Genomic DNA, 27578 nt, shown 5'->3' with positions numbered 1-27578 from the left:
CCAAAAATTGACAAGATTCAGATTAGTGTCATCAGTTATTGGATGTTATCTTATATGGATAAAATTTCAGGATCTTAAGCAATATCTTCTGCACCGTCGAGAATGGGCTAGTCATATCACTGACTCTTCGACTCGCCCGAAGGCACACGAATATAGAATACTGAATGACCGGACCCGCAACAGCAACATTGGCGGGGACTGTGGTTGAGTTTTAAGGGCCATCACCGGCCACGGTACAACCCTTCCCAAGGGAAGTACGTCTCGTTATCGATGGGAGGAGCCAGATACCCCCCCCCCCCACCTATTTATGTACCCACCAGGTTGGCGAGATCCAACCATCATACCGGAAGCATCTCATCCTCATTTCGAAGTGCCGCCGCCGGGGGTTTCGAGGAGGGGCAATTTGTCTGTCTTGATATTGAACGTGCACTACTTGCACCTTGCTTATTAGCTCTCGCTTGATCCATAACGGTTGTTGCAACTTCTTTAATTTGTTCCTGCTTGATATCTTTACGTCCTCGGCCTGGTTGCACACCAAGAATTCCTGTTGCTTCAAATCTTTCAACCATTCTTCGTAAGTTAGTTATAGTCATCGGTCCTCTACGTAATTGTTTTAACCGCCAGTATTCACGAAGAGCAGCACTGGCATTTTCATCCCATTGATAAAACAACTGGACTAATAAGGCGCGCTCACGTAGTGACAACGCAATCGACGGGCGAATTCATGCAGAATGACTTAAATCCCTTCAACCCTTTCTTGTATTTTCAATGTCTTGTCACAAATTACCCATATAAGCAAATTACGTAATAAAGTTTTTGATCGCAGCGCCAGGATTTCCCCTGGCGGCGTTTTTTGGTACTAATTTTTTTTTTTTGATATATCGAAACCGCATACTTTAGTGTGTACGGTGGCCAAATTGTTATATTTCGTCTAGTACATAACACGCTACAGGGCTCCGAACACCTCCTGTTATTTCTTGATTACCCTTTATATAGGCATATATAATTTCTGTTACGGATTGATTGCGAATTATATTATGGACGCCATAAAATAGCAATCAGTCTTCTCTGATTAGTTGAAAATCAATGTTAAATGCTAGTATAAATTGATTTGAACAGATTTAGGGGGAGGGTCTCCCTCATTCAAACTCATTCTGTTATAGAATAATATCGATAACTTAGGCTCCTACCTAAAAAAGGCCAAAAGTTTGATAGCCTTCTGGATGCATGCAGAATCACTATTAGTACTGATATTAAACTTCCACCAAAAAGAAAAAAAATAAAAAATTAAAAAAGGGGAATAGTTAAATGTAATTGTGTGGTGGAATGAAAATCATTACGATCCCATGTTTTCGGGAACATTCCTTTAATGATCACATTTCACACAAAACGAACACGAAGGCAAGATAGGACATTCATGGGCGCAGCATAACGGAACAGCATTTCATCTTATTATAATTACAATCGCAGTGCACCGTGGGATCGCCATCCATTATCCAAAAGAGAAGATAGAGTAAGTGATAGAACTGTTACAATTGGAATTTATAATTAAACATTTGTTTAATTATAATTTGTTGTTTTTTCAGTGCAAGCAATTACTTTTGAATATCTTCAGTTCAAATATGTTTAGCGAAGCAAATATTCACTTATTATTGCCATAGATAAAAATATATTAACTTAAATTTAAAATTTTGATAAAATTAAAGCTTTATTTATGATCGAATTAACTATTGTTTGATGTAATTTTTTTGTAAATTTATATAGTTAATTTAAAGAATATTAAATAATTTAATTAATTCAATTAATTCTGATCGTAAGTTGTATATTCTCTCTGCTGTGAGGAAAAAGATTTAAATGGCAACATAATAATAATAAATTTACTACGGAAAAAATTACTAATTATAATACTTACTAAAATATTTTTTTTCACATAAAGCCAATGAATGGGTGGTCGTTGATTAACGTGAAATAATGAAATTTCATATTTCGTAATTCAGCTACACGAAAAAGGGCACTTTCTTTTTTGTTTTTATTGTTATTTAAAATATTAGTTTAATGAAAAATATTTTGGTAAATGTGACTTGCAGAGTTGTATAAAATTTTGGGCGCAGTAATTTTCACCGCAGCACATTTATTAATTCAAACAGCATGAAATATATTGCTTTACACCAGCTTGAACGTTTTTTGAAATTATATGCCTATCTCTAACAGTTGAAAGCTTACTTGTTGAGCCACGAGTATCGTTCCGTGACAAATATCGTTTCCCCGATTTTTTTCCCTTCATTTTTAACTGAGTTCAATGCACAACATCTGATTGCCAATAAAACACTTACTATATGAATATTAACCAAATCCATCCATATTTTTTCAAAGACAGATACATTTTGTGAAATCACATGACTGTAGATGATGATTACGCTGTTGCGATGTTTTCCAAAATTCGATCTTATCAGTTCGCTTAGTCAGTTACGATGATTGATCGCTGTTAATCGTTTTGCTAATGACCAGTACTGAATTTACGACATTTGGTTTGGGCGAGGAATCTCAAAACGGTAGTGGGACAGATGCGTATGGACATTTGCGTACGGGTCATGAAAGACCAATTAATCATGCATAGCTCTTTGAAAAAAAAGGGGGGTTGGGAGTGATTAGGTTTGCTAAAACATATGTTATCTGTTGGCAAGAGTATTTGACGAGAAAATGTATTGGTATATTCTTATTGTACATATAAGAACGATCTTTAATAAAATTAAAGTTTCTGTAGAACATATACTATATACATTAATGTAAAAATCATTTTTCTTAATTCTGTTTTATTTTTAACAGTAGATTCGGATTATGGTTTAATAAATAGTGCAACTAGAAGAAAATTAAATTTGAATTCAGTTAATATCTCCTACAAATTTTCGCAGATACAACTGATCAGTTAGCAAAATATTAATATACTTCTGATTTAGTAAGCTGCTTATTTTTGCACCGTATACTTACAATATTTCATATACAAAATGCAGTCATATAATGAAAAAATTTATCTTTATCAGAGATTTTATACATTTAAAATCAGACATTATATACATTTAAAAAAAATGTAGCTACATTTGAATTAAATCTACGATGATAAACAGAAACGTTTAAATTTGTAATGGCGTTCTACTCTGGAAACTGGTTTTTTTTAAAAAAACTGATATAGCATGGGAACTTAACATCCGTAGTTGTAAACTTTTCTTACTACTTACGGCTTTTCAAGAATTGCTTTTGCAAGTTTTTCCTCCTTACAAATCATTTCAATACCACTAACCTCATTTAATTAAATTTAAGAAACAACTTTTTTTTAAGTGCCTATATTTAAATAACATATATTTTAACGTTCGAACTTATAGAATTAAATAAACGAATCAAGAGGAAATAAAGCAAAAATTAATGAAGCGCAAACTCTTTCGTTTAATGCAAAACGTTATATTTATGTAAAGTAATGCATTTATATCTAAAATCTAATGATTATTTCGAAGTGGATACCCTATTTATATGAGAAGAAATATCATTCCTCAATGATTTTTATATACATTTTTGAATAAATATATTGAAAAGCAATTCATCTTTCATAAAAAGCAATGTGGAAATTATTCATATAGTATTAAAGCGCATGAAATTGTATTAATGAACGTATCGTTAAGTTTTCGAAATTGTGTTAAACGTCATGCTAACTCTTGCCAAATATGACACTTTTAGAAAATGTTTAAAATGTTGTAACCTCTTCTAGAATTCACCCTTATCAGCAATACAACCGCATTGTAATCGAGACTATTGATTGACAGTTTTATGACTTGTACGCAAAAGTCATACATCCTCTCAAAACAGTTCTCCACCTGTACTTTCATATTGTTAAAATTCGCTTCTTGTTCTACTACTAATAAGCAATAAAATTTCTTCAAAGGGAGCGGCCGCCTTAACCAGTGAGGTATCATCGCCTGGAACCACACTTGCGGTCACTTTGTTCTGCTCTTCGCCCATTTTAGCACCTTTCCCAATGACATTTTGTGCCCCCTTTTTTTCCCGTCCTTCCCACGGTTCTCTATGTCCACATTAGGACTGAGCTAGAATAGAAAAACTTCAGGCAAAAAGACTTTCATAAATTTTATTCCATTTGTCATTGTGAGAAAATTCCATTTCCCAAGTCAGTGGAATTTGTTCATGGTTAAGAATTCTCATCGTCAGTAAGATGTCTCGTCTTTAATAGATTCTAACCATTAACACTCCACAGGATTCTGTATGGGAATTTTGTGTTGCTTGCATACATTAGTCTTGCATAATGTATAAGCAGATTTTTCCCCAACTTTAACCCGTTATTACGCTTACGGGGTCGTTTTGATCCCATTCTTTCTCTCTTTTTTTTAGAAATTTATAAAAGATTTACACCTTCTACTTCCTGTACCTTTATGTGAGAGCTAGAAGATTAGAACAGCATATATTAATGGGAAAATGTATATTATTTTTTACTTCAGGGTTAGGATCAAATTGACCCCTTGCATATGCTAGTATTTATGTTTCGACTACGAGAGCTTATGAACGTGTACTACAGAGATTCAGAAATATTTTCGCAAATAGCTCTGTTGATACTAAAAATGATGACAGTTGAGATTCTTCAGATAGTGAAGAAATTCTTTAAGGTGAACATAATACAGAATCATACCAAAACGCAGATTTTGAATATTCTAGAAAATGTGATGGAAAGTCTTTTCCTACTGGTGTGGGAGAAATTTCTTTTTTGAAATGCGTTTCCTTATAATATAAATAAATTGTCTTGAAATTCATATTAAAAATTCATTTTATTCTAATTGAAAAATAAGTGTTTTTTACTGTATATATTGAAAGGAAAGACATAAGTTATGAATTTTCAAAGTTGTATGTTTAAGCTTCTTTTTCCAAAAAAAAATTTCAAATGTAAACTCTATGTAAAATATAGATTTTCTTATTCTTCTAATATTTTTATACAGGAAAAAAAACCTACTTACATTAAAAATAAGCTTTATATGAATGGAATGGGGGAAAAGGAAATGAATACTGAAAAGGTATAGAAAAAAAAAAGGGACTAAGTTCATTTTCGATTTTTCTCATTAAAAAGTCACATTTTTATTTTATACAAGAAATATATGCATGAAAAAACATTGATATAGTCTGATCGTATTTAATTTTTATACAAATACCCAATAAGATAAGGGGTAAGTGCTTGACAATTTGGGGTCAAAATGACATCGCACGTGTGCTGAAGGTTTAAGTTGAACAATCACTTATAGGATTTAACTTTTAACACTCCACTGCTGCCGCTATGGGAATTTTGGATTGCTTGCATACAATAGTCTTCCTTTATGTATAAACAAGCTTTTTTCTATTCAAACAATATAGGCAGATCTTTATCGATTTTAATTACTAATTTTGATTGCTAATCATAGTTAATTGTTTTGCATCTTAAGGAATTTAGTTGGCGAATGGGTCTAGCAAAGCATTATAAGCATTTAATTAGTTTCTGGGTCCCAAAGGAGCCTTAAATGTTAATTCACTTGCATTTATTAGCTCTTATCTTGTATCTCTCTGAGATTGTTTTTATTTTTTGAATACTTGTTTGAACCATCATTGTAGAAAGTCCATTATTATTATTTGGTTTGACTGAAATTCTGCAGTTTGCTTGGTAATAGTAAAATAACACTGTTCCAAATTTGTACTGTATTATAAGATATGATTCAAAATATGGATTGTAATATTGTAAGAGATAATCTCATCTGCGGTTTAAGTGATAGCAGACTCCGCATATAATCAAAGTACACTTAGCTGTCAGATACAGATGACCTAATCCAAATAATAGAGAGAGAGAGAAGCTTTGATTTTTTTCTTGGTGGGGATTTTATAAATTCTTATTACATCAACCAGAGCCGGATTAAGCCTGTAGGGGTCCTTAGATAATGCAGATTTCGGACCCACTTCCAAATACTTCAAATATTTTTTATATTGATTTTAATTTATAGGTAAAAAGTTTTTGAACAGCAAGTATGCCTAACAGAAATTACTAAAATTTAATTGTGGGTCACTCTGAGTTTATTACATTAACTAGATATATATATATATATAATCAAAACTTTTAACACTATTGAAATATTCTAATTAAATGCTTCCCTAAGCTGATGACCTGTAAACTGAATAGCCAACTAAAAAAAAAAAAAAAAATAGTTGGACCGCAAGCGAATGTGAAAACATGAATGGGAAAAAAAAACGCCTAAGAATCCTGTTTTGAAATTTAAATTATATTTCCTTCTAATTTGAATAAATTCCAAATATATGGTTATTGTAAATTAAACGAAAACTAATAATTAAATCTCTCTGAAAATACCGCAAGAAAAGGCCTTTGGGGGAGTTGCATACTTTGCGTGTTTGATAATCCGGACTTGACCACAATTTGCACTATTTTACAGTATATGTTTCTTGAGTCACAAAAAATTAGGAACTCTATGAACTTCAAGGTAATGGCAAGTAGATGGAGCCAGAATGAGACGGAGAGAGTACTTAAAACACTTTAAAAGCCTATATGCCGAATGCTTTTAATTTGATTAAACTTTCCTTTGTTGGCCTGATACAAATAGTTCAAAATGAGATGATTTCCTTGCGGATATTTGTTAAGAATTAACGCATTTGTGCTTTGGTTCTCATGACAAAACTTTGATGTTTGAATTTAAAGTGGGAAATTTTTTTCTTTAAGCAATTAAGAATTTTTTATGATAAATTTAAATTTGAAATTTAATTTTTAATTATTTTTCTGATGTTCAATGTAGATATTTATATTAATTTGGTTGATATGATTGAAAGAAGTGAAATAACACGTTAAAATTATACTGATTGAAATATTATTATTTTTAATCGCTTGGTTTCATTCTTAACTTTACCAAACGATTTTTAAATTTTTTTAATTATATTTATTTTGACAATGGATTTGAATTGAAAAGATTATTTGAAAAGGTGCAATCATGGAATTTTTTCTGTTTTGGAAAACCATTTCTTTATATCGGAGAACAAAATAAATGAATAAATAAAAAAAAAAAAATACTACGTTCGTATTAGTTTCAATTTCTCTTTAAATTTCGTGATAATATTTTTGTTCCTTGTCTGCTTCTACCAAATGAATTTTATAAATTATTAATTATCATTATTTTGACTATGGATTTAAATTGAAAACGATTATTTGATAAAGTGTAATCGTGGAATTCTTTCTTTCCTCTTTGGAAAACCATTTCTTTATATGAGGGAACAGGAAAATAAAGTAAAGTGCGTTCGTTTTATTCTTAATTTCTTTTTAAACTCTGTCATAATATTTTTATTCATTGTCTGCTGGCCTTTAAAACAAGAAACGACTGAGTTTTATAACCCGAGGTGCTGCCGACAAGTGTGGTCGGTGATTTCAGGTCTCGGCGTCTTTACCGCTGATCATCGGACGCTGACCTTTTCCATCGCTATCGGGACATAAATTTTCTTGACCTAGAACAACGTATCTCTTTCCTAGAAGTCGGAGACGGTAACCCTCTTTTGATCCAAATGAACCCAATGAACGGTTTCTCTCTTCCTTTGCATCTGATTTTGCCACTTCCTTTTTACGAATGACTTTGTTTTTTCCCCAGACATTTTAAAAGTGGATCAGTAGTGAAGAAGAAAACAGACGTGCCTGTACAGGAATTTCAAAAATTGAGAGTTCTTTTTGCATATATTTAAATGATCAGACTTTTTGAATTTCAATCTAGAAGGCTGTAAAAGACAGACGCGCAAACTAGAATCTTATCTGTTTGGGGAGTGTAGAATTTATAGTATGTTGAGAGCTTTGACAAAGTAATTTTTCGGGAACAGTAAGAAATAAATTAAGAAGTTACAAAAGGAAATAGAAAGCGAGAGTTGAAGAAGCAATAATAGCAATAGAAACAATTTTAATGATTTGTATAGCATTTTCTTTCTTCAAATTTTATTCATTTATATCAGGACCGTATTTGATTGTTCTTTAAATGTGAAAATAAGTTCGTCAGAATTATGAATCTGATTTTTTAAAAAATCTTAACTGTTACATTTGAACTATAGAGCAGAAAACGACAGAAGCCTGGATGTTTTCAATTCTCCCTATAAAAGATTGTAATCCACAAAAATTTTCGACATGAGATTTTGATCGATCTCTACATTTTAAACCTCGTTACATCAAACAAATAAATAAAAAAATACCCCTGCTTTCGGTATTATATCTACCTGTCTATATTTGTGAATGTGATTATTTTCTAGAATGAAATGAGTTTAATGAATGTATTTTTTACTGTTTTAACACCGAAATTATTAATCCAGTGGCAGATTTCGGACTAAAGAGCGAGAGGCGCTCTCGGATCTGTTTAAAAATTCAATTAAATTCATTATAAAATAAAAATTATATGAATTATAAAATATTAGCATAATATTGATACTTTATAAGATTCAAGTAGAGTTGATCATATTTCTGTTACCTTCACTTTGTTATAAACATCGAACCTCTGCTCAGTATAATTTTGTACAACGTAAATAGTTCAAAATCATAATAAATAGGTACACATATTCATGTTCATAAAAGTAAAAAATTAAGCTCACATAAATAATTACCATCTTGCTGAAGCTAAAAATGTTAACAAATTCGATAGTTTATTGTGTGGCCTCAAATTATGTACTGCTTAGGCCGCTACAATGATCTTAACGTTTCTGTGAGAAATTGATCTGACTGTGTATATGTGCATAGCAATGAGTTAGATGGATGAAACTTGGTGCATAGTTTTATCACTGAAGTTATAGATTTATATTAAATTTTGTATCCAGTCTGTCCGCTGGTTGATTGCTTTTCGTTTGTATATAAAGGCGTCAGTTCAAAGACAAAATAAGCTAAATAATCGATATTAGATCTGTTTTGACCTCTAGATTGTAGATCAGGTAAAATTTTGGAAGCAGTCGTAAATCAAAAGTGTATATTGAATTCTGTTATTTGGGTAACATAACTAAATAGAAAACGCTCTGTATTTTAGAAATATACATATAAGTTGAAGTGCGACTCTCTACTAAACAGAATAAATTAAATAATCGGAATTAAATATGTGCTTTTGACCTCTGGGTTGTAGATCAGAAAAAAATCGTGGAAGGCAGCCATTAAACAAAAGAACTCAAAAATGCATACTGAATTCTATTACTTGTGCAACATAGCTAAATAGAAAATGCACTTTATTGTGAAGATATACAAATATATTAAGGCGTGAACTCTCCACCTAGTGTTAATCCAAAATAAATGTTGAAGATCTGAAATTATCCTAGTTAATCTGGGCTATCTGGTCAGCTGAGAGGTATGAAAAGGGGGTTTTTTTTCATACCTCTCAGCCAATAATAAAGCCAATCTGATTTAAGTTTTCCATGTCTCTATTACTCATGGACTTCTATTACAAATTATTACTCATGGACTTCTATTACAAAATGCGATTTTTTTTTTATTTTTTTTTTAAGAATAATAGTTTGGTAGTCTTAATCCACTTATTTATTTTAAAATCATTATTATTAATCATATTTTTGAATTTGCGGGGATGAAGTAATAAATTATTCCGAAAAAATAATTAAATATTTTATTTTAGAATATTTTAGTTCCGAAATTCCGGCTTATTTACCATAATTTTAATCTAATGTTTATTGCAATAAATAAATAAAACTGCTTTTTGACAATTTTTTCCCCTCAATATCATACGTAAACTGTACAGATGATGAATAGGATTTTTCTTTACTCTTTTATCATTTAACAGTGAAAGGAAAATCAGCCTAGGGAACATTGAAAACGGTTTTAATTCTATTGCAAAATTATATAATATTTGAAAAATTCTCAAAATTCAGGTATTGCATGGTAGCTTAATGGATACCACTAATAAAAACAATTTTTTAAACTGTCAATTTGTATGAAAATTTTCTTTGTACATTAGTATTTTGTCAAGTTGTTAAAAAAAAAAAAAAAAAATCGACCCGAAATGCGCATTACCATTCTCCAAATTTTATTTGTACCAATTTGATAGCTGCACATAAAGATTTGGTCTATAGACTGCTAAAAGACAAACATTTTTTTTTTTTTTTAATAGAGATAATTCGTCATCGAGTTTTGTGAAATTTGTCATCGTTTGAGAAATAAACTTTTCCTACGAGCTTGTTGAATCAGTGGTTTACGTTTTATGATTGCATATTCCTCGAAGTTTTAACTTGTAACATATAATTCAATGAGCCTTACTTGTCTCAAATTATCAACAACCGGATAACAGACAACAACAAGTTACACTACTTATCTTAATTATCCAAATTTTACAAGAGGGGAAGGATCGAATTTTTCTCAATAAACAGTGAAGAGGTCGACGGATTTTTTTCTGATGCCGGTGCAGTCTTGTGTATATTCCCGGATCGTGAAAACGACAACATTTATATAAAACTGGAAAAATTATTTTCCTACTAGCCGGATTGGGCCACTTGCCCTTGTTGACCACTTGACTTGCCGAAATTAAGGGTTGCTAAAAATTTCAATTAAATATTTTAGTTAGATTCCTATAGGAAGACTGCCTATTGCAATGCTGTCATAATACGACTTCGGGAAAATTTCTGCAGATCTTCATAGATCATTGTCCCTGGAACCCAAAACCACCCTTCGTGCAAAAGCTTGTGCGTGCGTGCTTGTGTGTGTGTGCGTGCGTGCGTGGTATCGTGTAAACAGGATAACTATATTAATTTTATTTGGATTTTAACTGGCTTGGAATATATCGTTAGAAATGTAAAAATCGCGGACGAATTCGTAAATGACCTATGTAGCACAAAGGAGGTGGAAATGAAGGAATGGGGAAGTTGAAATTTTCATTTCGCTATAACTTTCTTAATATTGAAGATAGAAAAATAAATCCAATTAACCAAATTAGAGCCTCATTAATACGAACAACAACCTTTGTATTTAAAGTTTTTCGATAACTGCAATATCTTAGAAGTTAGAAGCGGAAAAATAATTTTCAACCCCTAATGTTGGCTGTTTCTAACGCCAACAATTTATGTTGCCAGATGGTAACTTCGATGTAAAGGAATTTACTTTTACCTTCCAGCTTGCCTAGAGGAATTTTATGTAATTTTCTCTCAATCATTTCCCTAGCAAAATATTTTTAAACTTCAAATTAAATTTGATATACAATTTATGCTATTTTAGAATCCTTACATTTGGCCTACACCCTTTCATGCTTCTCACCGCATAATTTAAGAACACAATAAGCTACCTAAATGGAATTTGGTATGTGGATTTGACACTAAAATTAGGAATGTGTATTGAATTTTAAATCCAATTAGTTTGCTGACAAAATGTCTTCGATTTTTTTTCTTACTTTTGGAAACTTAAAACTCAAAATATGCCATACGTGTAAGTAAATATATGAGGATAAATCCTATGAAAAATTTAAGGCATAAATTTACCAGAAATTCTTGAACGTTTATTTTGAACGCCCTCCCTTTTTTTTATTAGTTGAAACTAAAAATGTAATTGAGTTAACCACAATTGTATTCACACGACTGCATACCAAATTTCATATTAAGTCTTTGCTTTTTTTCTTTTTTTTGAGTTATGGCGTTTAAATGCATTCGAAAGCACAGACCGACCGACAGACAAACAAACAACCAATTAGCAGATTGCGTTCCAAATTTGATACATATTTATAAATAAGATACTAAATCTGTGTACCAAATTTTACTCATCTAGCTTTCTTCATTTTATAATTATCGTGTTCATTCTCAGAATAGATTTCCTTCAAAATTTGATAGAGACCTACAATTTTGATATAAAGGCCACATGCTAAATTTCATTCATCTAGCACAAAGCATTTTTAAGCTATAGAGAGAAGGATATAATTCCAAAAATGTGTTTTTCGACTCGTGGCGATTTGTTAAAGTTTCTCAAATGTGTATTATAAACGCATTTTTTTTCCCCCTGAAGAGTTGGAACTAAAAATACAAATGAGTCAACCACAATTGTAGATTGCACTGTTGTAGTTACACGACTACATACCAAATTTCGTATATGTAAGTCTTTGCTTTTTTGAGTTATGGCGTTTAAATTCATGCGAAAGCACAGACCGACATACAATCTGCCCTTTAGTAGATTATACTCCCAATTTGATACATAACCACAGATTAGATGCTAAATCTGTGTACCAAATTTTACTCATCTAGCTCTCTTCATTTTATAATTACCATGTTGACTCATTTTCAGACAGACCACCAGGCTTCCTTTGAATAGATTTCGTTCAAAATCTGAAAGATCTACGATTTTGGTGTAAAGATCACATGCTGAATTCCATCCATCCAGCTCAAAGTATTTTTAAGTTATCGTATTCATAGACAGACGGGCATAATGCCAAAAATGTGTGTGTGTGCGCGGGGGGGGGGGGGTTATTCACTGAAATTTAATAAAATTTCGAGTTGAAACGTTTTAACGATCCTATATTTTCTTTTTGTATATTTCGTATACTAGTAAGTAAAAGTGACCAAATTTTCGAATTATATAATATTATATTAATAATAATAATAATTGAATGTTTTTTCAAAGCATTTCGATTCCTATTTTCTTTTGAAAGATATTGTGTTTTAATGCCTCTTTGTTTTGTATTAGTTTCTTTATAGGTCATATCTTTATGCAATCTGTTAAATTATCGATATTACGGTTAATGCATTTATAGAATCTACTGTAATTAATATGCATCAATATAAAATCTTTTATTTTCTGGTTGAGTCTGAAAAATTGCAGCAGAGCTCTCTTATATGTTTAGAAATATATAAAATATTAGCATTTTCTTGAAAGATAAATGAATTTAACGGGGATTTCTTTGTTAGAGGAGAATACTATTTGCCGTATAGTTATTATGATTTAAATGAATTAAAAGGGCCAATTAAATAAATTTTAATTGGCCTTCTTTTATTGAGGTTAGCGAAAGAAATTTAATGCAAAGAAATTTAATTTTTTTCACCCTTACATATTCTTTCTCATGTTAATGGTATTGATAATTTTGTACATTGGTTTCATTTTTTTTTCGTGTGAACAATTTTGGTAGCTTTGATACAGTAGTTTCAAATTCGTCTTAGTTATATGTAGGCAGGATGCCAGAGAAATAAATACTTTGAAAATGAATTGGAACGGAGGAAGGACTTTTAAATTGAATTATATGACGTTATATATGGTTAAACTGGAGTTTCATGGGTTTTCTAATTACTTTTTCATTCCAAAACTTATGTGATTAAGATATAAAAAAAATCTTAGGTCTCTATTTCATTTTTGACTTCGTATTAGAATTTCGGACTTAAGAAATAAACGATGGCAAGGAGATATTACACTTTTAAATGTATCGGTTAGTTTCTTAAAAATCTTTTCCAATCAGTTACATAAACATTTGCATTTATGCAGTATCAATTGAATTTTTTTTTTTTTTTTTTTTGCAGTATTTATACAATATCATTTATGCATTTTGTTTTGTGCGCATAATGCGTGGAAAGTTTTTGGCCATTATTTATTTATTTACTTTTGCCGAAAGATATCGGGTAAGGAAAAAGATTTAGAATCTTAATTTAAGCTATGAATGCTTCTAAAATTCAATATCGAAAAATAAAATTGGGTTTATTTTCAAATCTTTAAAAAATAATATTTATTACATGAACTTCAAATAATTCTTTGCCGGCCCGTGCAAAGAGTTATTGCTTTTCAAACATATGAGTTAACATTAAATCTAACTAAATAATTCAATGCAAATACAGTACACACCCGATTATCCGCGGAATTGGGTGGCGCGGCCGCCGCGGATAACAAAAATCGCGGATAATCCGAAAAAAGCTAAAAACGGGTATAGCAAAAGAGAAAACAGTCATTCCAACTTTGAAAAATCGTTTTATGTGCAATGAAATGTAAAATTAACAGCAGGAAATGTTTAACTAACTCTTAATATTTTAGTATATCACTCAAAACTAACCTAAAAAGCATTTTGTTAATGAAAATAGAAAAGTACTTTGTACTTACGAGAGGCGTCAAGGATACACAGAAAAATTAATACATATGAATTATTTTAATACTATAATGTATTATGTCATTACAAAAGCATAACTGTAAAACTACACCTTTTTGAAGAAATCAGTCATTTGTGTTTGCTTCTTGCTTTGGAAGCATTTTCTCTTTGCTTGGAAGCAAAAAAAAAAAAAAAAACACTTAGTGCGGCAGGCGCGGATAATCGGGAGTCTACTGTATTACATATAATCCACAAAGATCAAGTATTCTATAGGTTCTTATGTCGAATTAGTAAAACAGCCTTTTTTCCGAAACCAGCGGTGTCTTCTAATTATATATATAAAAAAAAGCAAAAATAGTAAAGATATTAATTTTTGAATTGGAGCCATATTACGAATTTTTGCAATATCGCCAAACTATCTGTGGTTCGCCAAATGCAACAACCCTCTGCTTGCAATGACTAAGAATTCTCCCTTCGAAGTTTCCTACATACCTACATTCTTACTTATCCCCTCCCTTTCCCGTTGCTGGACAATTGGCCGGAATAGTATCTTTCTGTACAATAGGGATGGATCCTAAAAGGGATGTTAATCCTAACACATTTCAGGTTTGAACTACGGTTTTTAACAAAAACTGTCAATTAGTTCTGCACAATTTCCAATTTTTCGGAATGTAGATAACATTGTTGTTAAAAATGCTCTATTCATTGCACAGTGTCCTTTCACTTTTTTCCTTATTTGTGAAAAGAGGAGTGTCATATCTCTTAGAACTTTTCGGGTGAGAGGCAGGGATACAGTATTCGGACTTCTGTTAACAAAATCTCTGTCAACTCTAGAAAATCGGATTGTTTTTATTTTTTAATAAAATCGTCGGATTTTTCAGAAAGGAGGATGAGCCAATTTAAATCACCCAGACTGTTCTGATCGGGGGTAGGGGTCTTTTGTAACTCAAGAATTATTTAGGAAAGGGAGATGCAATTCCACTCTGAAGCACTTCAGTAATAAGAGCAAATTCCATGCATTTTCACTCGCACACACGCAAAAAAAAAAGGGGGGGCGTTAAATGTATCGGAGAGTTGCGCATTATTGAATGAGAGGAAATATTCTTTCTAGAGCACCCCTTAATTATCAGTTGGATAATGCAAAGAAAAAGCCGAAAAATCAGTAACAGTAATGAATTCTGTACTTAGAATCAGTTTAATATATCAAAAAGAATTCCTTAACGGACATCAGAATATTTATTTAAAATGTCAAAACATATGAGTACTGATAGACTTGGATTTTTAATTTTTAATAAGCGATTTTAGAGAGGCCTTATCTAAGCAATACGGAGACATGATTTAAAATTTATTTTCTAATTAGTGAATTTTCGATTATCCGAAGTGAGTGCGGTTCCAATCGATTCGGATAATTAATTGAAGGTTTTAATGTAGATAGATTGAGAGAGCTTTTAGAATTCAGCGAATTTCACATGTCCATTTTTGAAATTATTTTTGTCTGAATTTCTATGAATTCAGTCAGAAACAGAATGAACTAAATTAATGGAATTTGTATAGTGTCTTATTTTGGAATTGTAGAAGTCTGTGGAAATTCAAAATAACTTCGTCAACGGAATATCTGTCAGTCCACGTGTATATGATGCCGGCACTTTAAAGTACAGTTAATGGGTTGCATGAAATGTGTTTTTATCATTATATTTTTAGATCTGCATCAATTATTGGATCAAATCTACCTATTGAATGACTTTTCATGGAGCGTGATAATTCACAAATACGATCAATTAGATGGGTATCTAATTTTGGTCTAAATCCGTCGGAAGACGCCAAATTTGTAGACTAGTGTCAAATTGGGAATCCAATCGAATACGCTTGAAATTTGTAGTCGAATCTTTCTATGACAAGATAATCGAAAGGAGAAACATTCTTGCTGTTTTTCTGTGACCAAACATAAATTGTAAGGGAGAAAATTGTGGAGGAGTTAAGGATGACGATTATAACTTTTTTAACTGTTGTTGATTGTTGGAAAACAAACGATGATACTCTTAAAAAAAATATTCATTTATTTGATTGTACCTGCTTCCTCCGGATGCATGTGTGTGCATACTTATGATTGAAACGCATATTAAACCGTTTTCTTATTAAATCAATGCCAGATAGCCGTTTAACTAGAAGCGAGTCTTTGATTTTTTATATGTATTACCGGCATTCTATGAAATTCAGACATTTGAAAGAATTCTAGGCAAAAGATGAATATCTTTAATTTAATATTTGCAAATTAGTGAAAAATTTCATGGGAGCATCTTGCAAAAGACAGTGATTTTACGGGCATAATAGTTAAATGCAATTAAAAATGCCTATGTAGTCTACTTTTTAATAGCTTCTACATTAAATTGGATTCTTTCAGTATCTTTATCTGGTATATTTCATTTTGTATTTTTTATTGTTTCCAATGCAATCTTTTATTGAAGATTGTTTTTTAACCTTTTAAATGAAAATGAAAATTCCTTTGATGAAAAAGACTTTTCAATGTTTGTGTGTCTGACTAATTTAACATTAAAATGAGGTATTTATTAAACTTAATGGCTGTGCTGATAGTAATATCAATATGTTACAAAAAATTTCGTTGAAAATTTTCTGCTTAAATTTTAATTTCTTTACTATGCGCATTTATTAATTAAAATTAAATGAAACAATGGTGAAGAATTGCTTTGAAAAGTCCGATTTTAGCCTTAAACTTTTAGCAAACAATTTATTTTTTTATAGTGAAAGCTAAGTTTTCAGGGTTTTTTTTTTTTTTTAAATATTTTTATTTTCTTGATAAATATGAAATATTGATATGTCGGATTTAAATAAAAAGATGTTAGAAATCTCACATGATTATGTCGTGAATACAGAATTCAATAAAACTATGTTAATTTTACAAGTATGTATCTGTCAGGTTTGATAATTTTCTAAAATTCCAAATTATTTTCGTGTTTGGAAGTAAGTAAAGAACAATTTTTTTAAATTTTTTATTTATTTTTTGTCTTGTTTAACTCATAAATATTGGCATTCATTGCGGCTATAGTTAGAAAATAATTGCAAAAGAGGAGGACAGAGAAGAGGGTTTTAGCATTAGGATGAAAATATTTATATTATTATAATTTCATATATTATATATGAGCAGAAAAAAGGCATTATCATCGCCGAAAAAAAATTCTGGACATTTTTTATGAATTTCGATATTGTAGACTTATCCAAATCCGGATTTATGCCTGTCCGTCTATGTATATGCGAATTTGGTAATTCAAAATTTCAACCAGGTAGGCAAATAAAATTGCCTTCCTTCTAAAATTTTCAATCTGTATCAAAACTTGGATACAATCCATTAATAAAAAGAGGTAAAGTTATTCTAATATATATATTTTTTCATATATAATATAATCTTTATATAAGAATGATCCAGAAATGACCGTAAAGTTCTGTAGTGGTCGGTCATTCGTTTCTTATTTTAATATTCAGTAGGTTAATTGTGGAATCGGCTTTCACGCTACAACTTTTAAATTAAAAAAAAAAAAAAAATTCAAAATTTACGTTTAAGGATATTTTCAAGACTTACTTTCTTATTGTTGGTATAGTTTCTTGAATTTGTAAACAGGATTAAAAAAGGGAGGCGAAATTGTGTTATAGCAAATAAATCCAGTTGTGAAAAATTGGCCATCTGACCTTCGGTTTTGGACAGATGAGTTCATTTGTTGAGAGGGCTGCTAAACAATAAATATAATTTTGTTGACGTGTCTTTACTTAAAAATGTTACAAGAGTCTATACTGATGATAATTATCTTCTCATCACTTTCCTGTTATAATTTCATTTGAATTAAAATGAAAAATCGAATTGCGGTGTGACATTAGAAATGAAATTACTTGTAAAACATTTGATCTTTATATGAAAAAAAAATTAATCATTGCAGTAATATGCGTATTTTTATCATTTTCTTGTTTATTTGAACTATTGTTTTCAAAAATATTTTTTCAATGACTCGAGAAAAATCTAAAATTTAGATTTTGTCGAATATTTTCTTCTAATCCTCATAAGAAGTTGAAAAGATCATTAATGCTTCCATAATTTTATAATTGAATTATAAATTAATTGTAACACAATAATAAAATTGAAAATCAAGAAGATCTTTAGTTGAATTTAGTTGAAGTTTTAGTTGAGTTAGTTTAGTTGAATTTTTTTAAAAATTTCCTTTATAAATATTAATATTTTAATCAGCTTCTTTATATGTTTGAGTTCTTTATTATTTTTTCTTTACTAGATACTGTTACGAGAAATCATAGTTTAAAAAACAAGAGGTGATTCTATTTTAAATTCTAACTTATAATAACATTTATTATTAAATTTATTCTTGTGTTATTACTTTTCCCTGCTTATTTAATTTTAGTATTCATCAAGTATTAAATTATAAATGAAGAAGGAACGGAAGGAAAAAATTATATATATTGTAGCATGTTTTTGAACTCGGTTAATGATAAGTTATGACTTCCTTTGACTCATTTTATTTTTGATGAATGGTCTTGTGGGTGTTTAGTAGGTGTAAAATAATTCTATAATAATGTACTCATTTTATAAGCAGGTGTGCTAATTTTTTCTCCGAAATTTAGAGCGTTGCAATTTTAATACTTGATATTATCTTGTATTAGACGAATGAAAACTCATGTATTTTTCATCAGTATGCACTCTCATGTTCGCATGCATCATGCATTATAAAACTTAATAGAGTTCTTCTGTTAAAAAATATTTTGGCAACAATTAACAATTATTTGTGTATACTTTTATTGTAAATAGAACATGACAATTTTGAAACCGATAAAGATGGAAGGAAAAAAAATCAACTAGGGGAAACAATAAAATTCTTTATTTTTAATAAATAATATATTGTTGCAAAATAATCACTAAGTAATTTAAATTAATAAATATAAATGAAAACGATTTTAAATAATTTAAATAATAATATATATAATAACAAATATTTTTTTTGGCTCCAGAAACTGAAGAGACATTTGATGCAATTTAAAAAATTAAAAAAAGATTGAAATCTAGTATTAATGCAAAATTTTTAGATTAGGAAACATTTCAGAATATATTTCCATCAAAGCTATTGATAATGTACAAATTTAAATTAATAACCGATTTCTAATTCTTTTTTATTTAAAAATTTTATTATGTTATTGGTTGGAATATGTTGTCATAGAACTTTTTAGTAGAAAATATGTTTTATAAATTCTGATATGTCATTTATTTTTTTAGAATTAACGAAAATAATTCAATAATCGATCGTCTTAGTCATTTCAAAGAAAATAAAAATAGAACATTGATTAAAGCATTTAATTTTATTCTGAATAAAAAATATATGTAATGAATTTAAGCAAAATTCAAACGCTACTTTTTATTTGATAGAATTTGTAAATATGTTAAACTTTGATGTTTGGAAACTTTCTATTTTCTTAAAAAACTCATATAATTTCATATTCTTTTTGGAGTTTATTAAGCTTATGCAATTTTATGAGAGTTGATCGCGAATTATTTACTGTAAAATATTTTGTAAATAGAAGGATATTTTAAATTTTTAAATTTTTTATTGATGATAAAAATAATCTGTTTTTTTGAAAACATTCCAAAAATCTGTTGAAGTTTATTCTTCCATGTATAGTGGTGTGAAACTCGATTAGCTTTGAACATTTTCAAATCGGTCTGTACTTTTGTTAAGAATCGAGCAAACCTAAGGGGAGGGGGAAAAAAAAAAAAAAAAGAGTCAAACGCAGCAGACCATTTTCTTTTAACGATGACTCCTTTGTTCGGGAGAGTACTTCATTGACCAGACTATGATAAGAAGTTGAGGAATTATTCTTTGGGTATCTCATTAATGACCATTAATCATATTTAACCATTTACATCCGTTATCTATTTACAACCACTATTAGCTTATAATCTATTATTTACTAGTCGACATATGTTTACCATATTTGACTTAAAAGAACCGCCGAGCTAATCCATTAATCCTTACTACTCGAACTAGTAATAATGAATTCTATTATTGAAATGACAGCTTCTTGTAAAAATTTTCTGATATATAATTTAATGACGTTTTCACATTTTCATTACATTTTGTATCGGAACTATTAATTGTTTAAACAGCAATTTTGTATGATTGATAAATAATCCATAGATCTTTAGATTATTTCCTATAGTCACTAAATTATACAACTGGGCCTTGAATATTTTAAACTAATATTAAAAATATGTCAACGGATCAGATAAATAATTATATTTCGTTCGTTATTTACCGCCTAATTTGATAAGATGTAGTTCTTAATTGTTAAGTAATTGCAGTCTTTGGCTTAAAAATGTTTTCCGATTTCTGACCATTGAATGAAAGTGAGATAAAAATTTTAACTTCTGTTTGTAATCCTGTAATTTTAACTTCTGTTTGTGAGGTTTGAAAATTCCTAAGTTGTCCGTTCTTGACTTGTGCTTCGCAGTAACGATTAATAGGATGATTTTGCTTCATATTTTCATTATTGTATTTTCTTTGTCATTTTGAATGCTAGCCATCATTGGTTAATCTGGTTCTCTTAGAATTTTTGGATGCGAAATATTTTAATTAAAACGTTATGCGTTTTCGGGTTCTCCCGGAAATTATTTGGAAAGTTCAACTTTTAATAGATAATTATTTCATGCATTTTTAGATGTCTTCAACCTGTTCATTTCTTGTACAACGCACATTTTTAATTTTTTTCTGTCATTTCATCTAATATTTCTGGTTTTATTTAAATGATGACTAAATTTACACTAATCCTATATTTTATTTGTTAAATCGAAATATGTTCATTAAAATTATAAGAATATTAAGAAGATTCATTTAGCATCGATTTTTTTGTATATATTACGAAATACATTTTATAATTTACTTAATAACTTAAAGGATTTTGTTTATTGATTCTATCAAAAATTCTGTTTATTACATTAAGATTGCAAAACTAGGTAACTGAGTGTATTTTTTTTTTTAATATAACATTTATATTACAGGAAAGAACTGCAATATGCAGAAAATAAACCATAAAATTTTCCGTTATTCTAAGCGTGATTATCTAAAAAAAATCCAATGATAATGATTTTTAATATAAGTATTTTTACGAGAAACTCTCTCAATATATCAAAAATAGGCAAATCTTCATACATGATTTTTTTAAAAAAAAAATGAGAGATCGACAATAATTAATTAATTATAGCAGCGATGGAAGCGATTGGAATTTCTTTACCACAATGAAAAATATTATAGTAAATATGCTTCAAAATATTTTTTAAAATGGATTAAAATATAAGAAAAGATCGACGATTCAATAAATTATATCATCGAAAAGGTAATTCTTTCAATTTTAGGATGGATTAAAATTCATGAAAGCTGTGGAGGGAAAATCCAATTTTCTGTTTAATTGTTAATTAAAGATGCAAATTTTCAGCTTCTAATATTTGTACCAAATTTGGTAACTAGATTATTAAATTCTCCATCTTGAAGAGGGTAATTCGCTTTCATTATTTATAATTCTTTTTATGCGGCACTTCCTTTTTCTTCAAAGTTTTTAAATGTTTTTGGATTTCATCATTGTGGGGAGTTTTTTTGTTTTTCTAATTTTCAACTTGCCATTTTTCAAGTAATTATATATGATAAAAAAATATAATTTCATTAATTTGCGTCTACAGAAAGGTTGTTGACTTGCATTTTGAAGTTGGAATAATTCAAACCGATTTTGTAAGTTCTAAGTGTTTCTATCGCATTACCATGAGAAACTTCGAATTCCAATATACAGAGAACAAGCATCGAGAAATGACACATCTTTTGTTAAACCTGCTTTTCAATTTGTTCAAAGCCACTAAAAAATCAGCCTTTGAAACAAGCCACATCTGCAATATTTGTGTATTGAATTTGGCTCAGTCTACTGGTGAATTATTTATAATTTATTTTAATTAATATATTATTACAATTGTATTAATAATTATAATACAATATAAATTATAGATGATGAAAATTTAAAAACGAAAAAATTCGTTTTTAAATTCGTGCGCACTAATTAATAGGGAATTATTGGCATTCGTAAAGTTTATATATATATAACCCGGTTTGCTTTTCTTTTAACAGAATTTAAATGTTTAATTATTTAAAAAATTGCAATTAAGTTAATTAAATAAAAAATAAAGTGCGTGACAAAAAAAAACCAAATAAAAAAAGGAGAGATTTTTTTAAAATTAATAAATACAGTTTTCTTGCAGTTAATTGCGGTTTTCTTTTCTATGTATTTATTACAACATTTTTCGGATAAGCTTAATGTTTAATTATTTTGATTTATTGGAACTTCAGTGCAATATCCTTGTATGCTGTATACTCTTATGTTTAAATAATAATATGATTTGCGAAAATTTTAGGTTTATACATTTAATCAAGGCTTTCAATTTTCTTTGCTTTTTAATAAACATTCAATTGATCAAGAATTATTATTTTATATTTTAATGCTTTTATGTTTAAGGAATATTAAGATACATTTATTCTGGTCAGTTTCCGAATAAAATTAGATATTTAATGAGCATTGTGCGTTTTTCATCCTCTTTTTTTTATTATAGTTTTATGTTTATTAAAAATTTTCTGCTGTTTTAAAAGACATTAAAAATTATGAAGATTCTTAAATTCTATTTCTCCCTTAAAAATTCAATGTATTCTGATTTTATTTTCAAGAAATATTGTTGTATTTAATTTTTTGAAATTCAAAATACGGGCATTCCTTTGAAGGCGTGTTAATAAATGGCAATGAAAAGCAAATACGTTATCGAATATTTTTTGGGGAAAAAAAATTGCTTCATTAATTGTATAGTTTCATTGTTATAACACTCCCCGATAGAGTAATTTTTATTTTCTGGCTTAGCGTATTATTTTATTTTCTTATTTGAATTAAGATTTTAATTTGATGTGGTCTGAACATTTAATCTCTAGTATCAATTCAATTCATTAAAAAAAAAGAATTAAAGACATCGAACTCTAGTTCGAAACATTAGCGCATGATTATATTTTAGGGCCGATTCATCCGACTTCATATTAGTTTTAAAAAGTTTACTTTTACTTATTACAACAATAACGCTCACGAGAAAAGTTATTAATTATTGTCGCAGCGCATATCCTTAAACATAGTAACTAAAACTGTAAAAAGTTTTGTAAAATATATTTAAAAAAATTAAAATTAGAGATATTTATGAAAATAAAATTTATCACTCAAAAGCTAATTTTTTTTTTTTTTTGAATTTTAAAATGATATGTGAATGGCCTGTAATGCTATGATATACCCTTAAAATACCGAGGGGGAAAAACTATAAAATTTCTATTAATTTTTAGTTAAAAATCTAATTAAAAAAAATTCTTGTAAGCATTTATTAACTAAGAAGTAACTACACGCCAAATTTAATCCCTCTAAATCCAAAGATTTTTTTTAGAGAGTTTTGAACAATTTTTTTAAATTCCCCTCACAATTTACAGAAACATCTAATTTAAAAATATTATCAAGCAAAACGAATCAAGATAGATTTTTTTTCTTACATTCATTAAAATCTGAAAGACCACTCAATTATCAGTATGAGAAACTCAATTCTCAGATGGACGAAATAATGTTAGCTTCCTGTATTTCTGAGATACTAATAATTCATGATCATTCCATCATTTTGCCCCGATTGACCTGTAACATTCTTATTGAACTTCTCTTCCTTGGCGAGGATTTTGGCGCGTAAAATTTCTCATTCTTTCCCCCATTTTGGAAATCGCCCTCAACCTTCGACTTGTTCCTGGCTGCATTCCTTCTTGCGCTAAAGTTCCCTTCAGTCTGCGTGGCGCCGCGCTTGAATATGTACGCTACCTGCTACGCGAGCGGGTCAAGCAATGGGATCCGTCCTAACGATTGGCCCCACAATAACATGAATCTCATCCCAAATACGAGTAATATGTTGGGTTATCAACAGTTTAATGTAAATAATGGAATGCAGCCGGTAAGTAAAGTTTATCTTAATTTTCGACCCACGTGTTTTTAGTCCTTGCAATGTAAACAAACTTAAAAATGATGCATGAATTTAAATTGAAATATGCTAGTGATAAATATTCTTGGTACCCGAGACAAAATGGCATCGTGTGTACGGCGAAATTCGTTAATATTTTTAAAAAAAATATTTTCCTTAGTGGTATAGATGTGTTGTTTATTTTCACGTCATATTTATTTTTTGTTAATGTTACTCTTCCGAAAATATTTTATAGCTAAAAAAGAGTTCTTGATCTTGATTACTTTGTATATTTGTTTTCCTGTGATGCGATTTTAGCAGTCAATATATTCATGATGATTTTTTTTATAGCTTGTAGACTTTTAATAAAATCATGAAATGTTTTGTTCTTCGTTTTCGATAATCTTGGAACACGATTTCGAAAATTTTAACGATTCAGTGTAATCAGTTTTTAGCGTCATATAAAATAAATTTAAAAAGCAACATATTTTTTATTAACTGGAAGATATTTTATTTTTAGGAAGTTTAAATTTCATTTATTTAGAATTGTTTATTTGATATTAGTCCCTTACATTTTTAATAACATATATATATCAGTTTTGTTGTATTGTTTACAATTATATTGTTTTACTATAAAACTTTTTACTATGTGCATATCTCTAACAATATTAATTTTGTTAAAAAATATAATAAACTAAATTTTATTATTATTAAGGATTTAATTTATTAAAGGTAAAACATAATATTTATAAATGTGGGATTTCTATTATAGTATCATATATATATTTGAAGATATCTTATATTCATTTATCTGTATTTTTTTCCCATTATATAAAAATTTTGTAACAATTTAAAAAAAATATTTCTTCATAAAATTATTCATAATAGAAACTTTTAGCTACTTTAATTCTAAAATTAATTTAAATTTCTTTTTAAATTAGATTGAAGATTAGATTAAATTTCTTTTTAAATTATAAAAATAAGAATATATAACAGAATAAAATATTTTTATTATTGTAAATAATATATAATAGCTATATAATTAGTAGTGGTTCTTATATTCCCTGTAGGAAACTGTATTAATGTTTCTGATATATTGTAAATTTATAGAAATCCACACAGGATGATACATAGGACTCTGTCATGCATTTAAAAAAATAGTAAACTTGGATTTTTAAAAAATTGGCTCATTTTAGAATTCTTTAAGCTGCACTATTTTTAACAGCAGCTGTGCAGATCCATATCAGTAAGTGTAAGAAATATAGAAAAAGAAAAATTTAAAAAATTCATTTTGTGTTTCAGTTTGAAAATTTAAGTGAAAAAATGTTGAATTTCAAATTAATGAATGAAATGTTGAAAGTTGAATTTCATAATTAAAAACTTTCTTATTCGAAATCAGAATCTGAAGTTAACTTATATTTAAATTAGCCAATATATAAATGAAATAGAAAAAATATAAATAAGCAATACAAAGTTAAATTTTTTATGCAATATAATTTAATGGTTACTTATTTCTTTCTGTGAGGATCTATTAGATGTGGTGTATTTCCATTAAAAAGCAGGTTTCAATATTTTTTAAATCAAAATTTATCATTCTTGAGATCAGTTAATTTTCTTGTATGTAATCATTCTACAATATTTTTACTATTTTAAGCACCATTTGTATAAATTTATTCATTTTCTTGTCAATTAATGATATTTATTTTTTTCTTTGATATTTATATTTGGCACAATTCATGATTTTATGATGTTCAGTTCCTTTTATTTCAAGGCGGTTTCATGTCTGATTTAAGAATAAGATACATTAATTATTAAATGATTAAAGAGGAAAGTGAGGGAGAAATCTTATGCTTTAGATATTTTTTTTAAAAAAACCTATAACTTAATGGCTAATTATTGTATTGTTTCCATTTTAGAAATTTAGTTTGGCTTGGCACATAATCACTCTATTACAATATTCACATTGTGTGTCGGTGTGAATATTGTATTGTATATTTCATTAGATTAAATATTCAATATTGAGTTGTTTGATTGAAAATTATTTTGCATGATAAATGCTGGCTTTGCATATGATTTTTAATAGGTAGATGAAAACATGCTTTTTACTAGCAGTGACATTAAGAAAAGGCTTTAATAATGTTTGTTGTTGTAAATGTCTATGAATCTTTTGCAAAACATGACACTTTAGATGAAGGATAATTTAGTAATACTCCATCCCCAAATTTAAATTAGTATGAAATAAATTATTCAATAAAAGATTGTCTGAGTTATCTTCATCTAGTTATACAGTGTGTCTTATAGAAATACAAACTTCAAGGATACATCTGACAATGTAGAAAAAAAAGTTTTTTTTTTTTTTTTTTTTTCAATAGATCATGGAGTGTTGGATGCAAAAAACTATTGCAGATAGTTCATTTATCAATTAATTAAAGAAAAGAATACAGCATATAAAATCTGCAAGGCAAATTTAATGGAATGCAAGTTTACATTGGCACAATTATGTGTTTTCTTGTTTAACAACAGTTTAAGTTGCATGCAGTATGACATGTGGTAGTAACAAATTAGATGCAATAGCAGAACCAAACTTTTGAATTAATTAATTGAAATTGTTCAGTATTGTAGTAATTGTTCAACAGATTTGCTGCCTGAAACAATATATGCTTCATATATTATTCATAAAATTGAATTGTGTTGCAAAGTAGCATTTCATTTTATCAGATGTCCCTTTTTCTATTACATAATTCAATGACAAAGACTCCATGTACTGGTCTCCTTCGATTTCTAAGTCCTTGTTTTGCTGCAAAATCCACTTTTAAAATTTATACCTCTTTTATACGAGACACTGCATGAATATTGATGTAAAGTATACTAAATAGATACTAAATAATAATTAACAACTAAGTACTAAATAATAATTAACAATACTGATAATTAAATTGTTATTGTTTCTTAAAATTTTTACTCATCACAAAGAAGTGTTTGGTGCTAAAGCCTAGAGAAGTTATTTTAAGTATAAAATTCCAAATCATTTTAACATCTGCATGTTTTAAGAAATTAAATTTTTTTTTATTAGCTTCTGATTTAACTTAAACCTTGACTAATGTAGTAATATAAAATGCATTTCATTTTTGTATTCTAGAAATTAGTTTAACAATGTCTGATTCGAGCATGCATTTACTACTTTGACAACAGAATTTTCAATCAGTACTCAGTGTCTTCTATTGTATTACTATTACTACAGGGTGATGTAAATTTAGATGATGAAATCAATTGGAAAAAGATTTAATGCTGTTCAATTATTGACGTGCTTATGAAGATTTTTTTTTTTTTTTTTTTTTTTGGTAACAGTTAATATTTTGGGCTCATAAAATAATTAAAATATTTTTTTATATTGGATTATTGTAGAATTGTGCTTTTCATTTAAATTC

At 28.7% G+C, this 27578-nt stretch overlaps 1 protein-coding gene across 5 annotated transcripts in view; it reads left to right on the top strand.

The window, feature by feature from the left end:
- LOC129965892 (transcription factor 12-like) overlaps positions 1-27578 on the top strand; it is an 89990-nt gene that overhangs the window by 15747 nt on the left and 46665 nt on the right. For 2 of the 5 annotated variants that reach the window (XM_056080161.1, XM_056080160.1), the window contains exon 1: positions 23976-24144. The exons of the other annotated variants lie outside the window; for them this stretch is intronic. In XM_056080161.1, coding sequence (XP_055936136.1) covers positions 24004-24144 — 141 coding nt within the window. In that variant the 5' untranslated portion in view covers positions 23976-24003. Of the gene's footprint in view, positions 1-23975; positions 24145-27578 lie in introns of those variants that run through there. 5 annotated transcript variants of the gene reach the window in all.

Source organism: Argiope bruennichi, chromosome 4 (genome assembly GCF_947563725.1).
Source record: "Argiope bruennichi chromosome 4, qqArgBrue1.1, whole genome shotgun sequence".
In the NCBI taxonomy this organism is placed as follows: Eukaryota; Metazoa; Arthropoda; class Arachnida; order Araneae; family Araneidae; genus Argiope; species Argiope bruennichi.
Note: the sequence above shows the minus strand (reverse complement) of the source record. Positions and strands in the feature narration are given on the sequence as shown.